This window comes from Papaver somniferum, chromosome 3, assembly GCF_003573695.1.
Source record: "Papaver somniferum cultivar HN1 chromosome 3, ASM357369v1, whole genome shotgun sequence".
Classification (NCBI taxonomy): domain Eukaryota; kingdom Viridiplantae; phylum Streptophyta; class Magnoliopsida; order Ranunculales; family Papaveraceae; genus Papaver; species Papaver somniferum.
Genome location: NC_039360.1, coordinates 211,627,866 through 211,630,520, shown reverse-complemented (window position 1 = coordinate 211,630,520; position 2,655 = coordinate 211,627,866). Strand labels below are relative to the sequence as shown.

Here is a 2,655-nt window from a genome sequence, read left to right as displayed (position 1 = left end):
TTGGGTGGATGAAGAAATCCATAGTCCCCAGTTAAGTGGCATAGGCCTCAATTTAGCCAGGTATTATAAGGAAGACACATTCTTGAATCGCATTGACCGTACGCGAATAATCTCTGGCCATCATTTCTTAGATCAGTCGTTTATTTTTAGCCAGGGGCTCCACATTACCTGCTTTTAACAAGATGAAATACCAAAAACTTCATCCCAGTCGGGGCTTTACATTCTCCACTTTTTTTAGCAGAGCATGAAATATCAAATGTGTACTGAGCTCCAAGAGAGGCCACATGCACTAACCTACCAGAAATGCATACACATTTGCTCGAAATCGGTTTTTTGAGCATCTTTCCGTACAAACCTGTAGACATTTGTATGGCAAGTCTAACTACCAAAAATGTGGCAAGTCTTTATCCAAAAGGGTACCCGTCTATGTATTTGTCCACTGTGCGCCATAAGTGTTGACCATCCAGTGGGAAGAGGGGTTCCCCTAGCAATGAACTCTTTGTAGATAACCTAAAAGCAAGATTCCTCTTTCTGTAATTATTTTCCTGGAATTGCAAAAATAAAAAAAAAATGATTTATGGGAAAGTGCAATTTGCACTATTAGTAGCCATAAAAGAAGTGGTGGGATCTGATTATGAAGTTACTTACATTATTTGATCTTATCTTGAGATATGGAAATAAAACAGATGCTCGATCACGGGACATGAAAAGGTCAGAACCAGTTAGACCTCAGTTTCAAAGACAATTTAGACGACGAAAATGATACATGCACCGTCAAAAGTGCACTTCGTTTTGCACCGAGTGACACGGACCATTGGGCCCATATCTGCCCTGTACAAATCTCGATACTAAGCACGCATCACGCCATTCGTGCGATCCTTTTTTGGTGTAATTCGAAGTGATATTTTCGGTGAGTGTAGACTGTCCCTGGTATTTATGATTCTATGCAACTTTTTTTCTTCTTTTCCCTTCATTTTTTTATAAGTCAAAAAATATAGTAATTAGAAAAAAGATATACAAGATAGTTTACGAAAAAAGAGGTGACGGCAACACCGAAAATTCAAAACACTATTTAAATATAAAATAAGATGTGTTTGAAAATTCCGTTGACGTAAGAAAAAAAAAGACGTCCTTCATAGTTCATCCCTTCCCCTTCACCAAAATTACAACCCGTTTAGCTAAACAATTCGTTGCAAAATTTGCTTTTCTATAAATATGCTCAAAACGAATAGAAACATAATTCTCCATAACATTTTTCCAACGATTTTTAACGAACCAAGGCATTGTACCCGTAGCTACAGCATCCATAGAACTCTTTGAATCAGTCCTAATTAGAACTCTATTCATTTCCCATTTGACAGCCAACTCCAATCCCACCACAATACTATAAATTTCTACCAGATAATTCGTTGGCGTTCTAAGCCCAATTGAGATTGCTCCAAGGACTTCACAGCTAGCATTCCTTGCAACAACTCCAGCTCCCCAAGTACGTGGACTTCCCCTGGCCGCTCCATCACAACACAAAATCAGTTCTCCCTCATCCGGTGGCATCCAAAAACACTCCACATGGTTCGTGTTGTTTGATTCTTTTATGCCCGACTTTAAAGTAATCCAAAATCCGAACATCCTCACAGTTGTTCTTCATGTCTCCTTTCAACCGCACATAATACTCTGGGATCAGGTGCAAGACACGCTTGTAAAATAAAGGCCAATTCAACTTCTTGTTCTCAAAAGCCCTCTTGTTCCTAGTATACCAAAGCTCTGACCTAACAACTTGAATGGACAACAACCATAACTCCTTTATCATATTACTATAGCCCTTGTCATCTTTATAAGAATTCACCAAGTTAGGATGTGGTTGAAGACCGAAGACATCGGAAAGTCATGACCAAGCCTTCGCCGTGAAATTACAGCTCCAAAAAAAGTGATCCAGCGATTACTCCGTAGAAGGACACATATAACATTTGGTCTTTTTATAGATAAATAAAAGATCGGTTGCCCATTTGCCATTGGTTGGAGTTTTTGGATCACCAGTACCTTTTTCGAAAAGTAATATTCCTGTTGGGAAAATTGGCACCCCGAGCGTAGCGGAAAACAGGATCACAACGAGCAGTTGGTGATTTGAACCAAACATTGGAGAAATAATAAGAGAGCCAGAATATAAAGAAGCACATACACAACCACAACACAAGATATACTTGGTTCACCTTTACAGGCTACATCCACGACCAACACCACCAGAAAAATTCCATTAAATCAAAGACCATTACATGCTCTTTACGCAAACCAAGAAAAGACCCAAAGAGTTAACAAGACATACCCAAGAATACCATCGAATAAACCATAGAAATAACCTCTATAAACCATTCTTCAAACCCGCCTCATGTCTTCTCTTCTACACTTTCTTCACAGCTGCTACTAACAGAGGAGAAGCACGAAAATAATAGAAACTTGGTTTAAGGGAAAGAGTCCTATTCCCTGAATAAATCCATAAACTTGGTTTAGGGGAAATAATCATATCCTCTACAAGTTTTTATGTCACACTGATATGGACCTTCACGGTAGCACACGATCCTCCCTACCAAAGAGTCCAAAATCCTACGGATGAGATTTACTACTCTTCTAGATTAGATTATATCTACACCTCCAATTATA

At 38.9% G+C, this 2,655-nt stretch overlaps 1 protein-coding gene across 1 annotated transcript; it reads right to left on the bottom strand.

The window, feature by feature from the left end:
- Window positions 1–1,140: 1,140 nt before the first annotated feature.
- Window positions 1,141–1,551, bottom strand: LOC113360594. Its single transcript, XM_026604090.1, has one exon. The coding sequence runs from the start codon at window positions 1,549–1,551 to the stop codon at window positions 1,141–1,143; it is 411 nt and encodes a 136-aa protein (XP_026459875.1).
- Window positions 1,552–2,655: the final 1,104 nt, after the last annotated feature.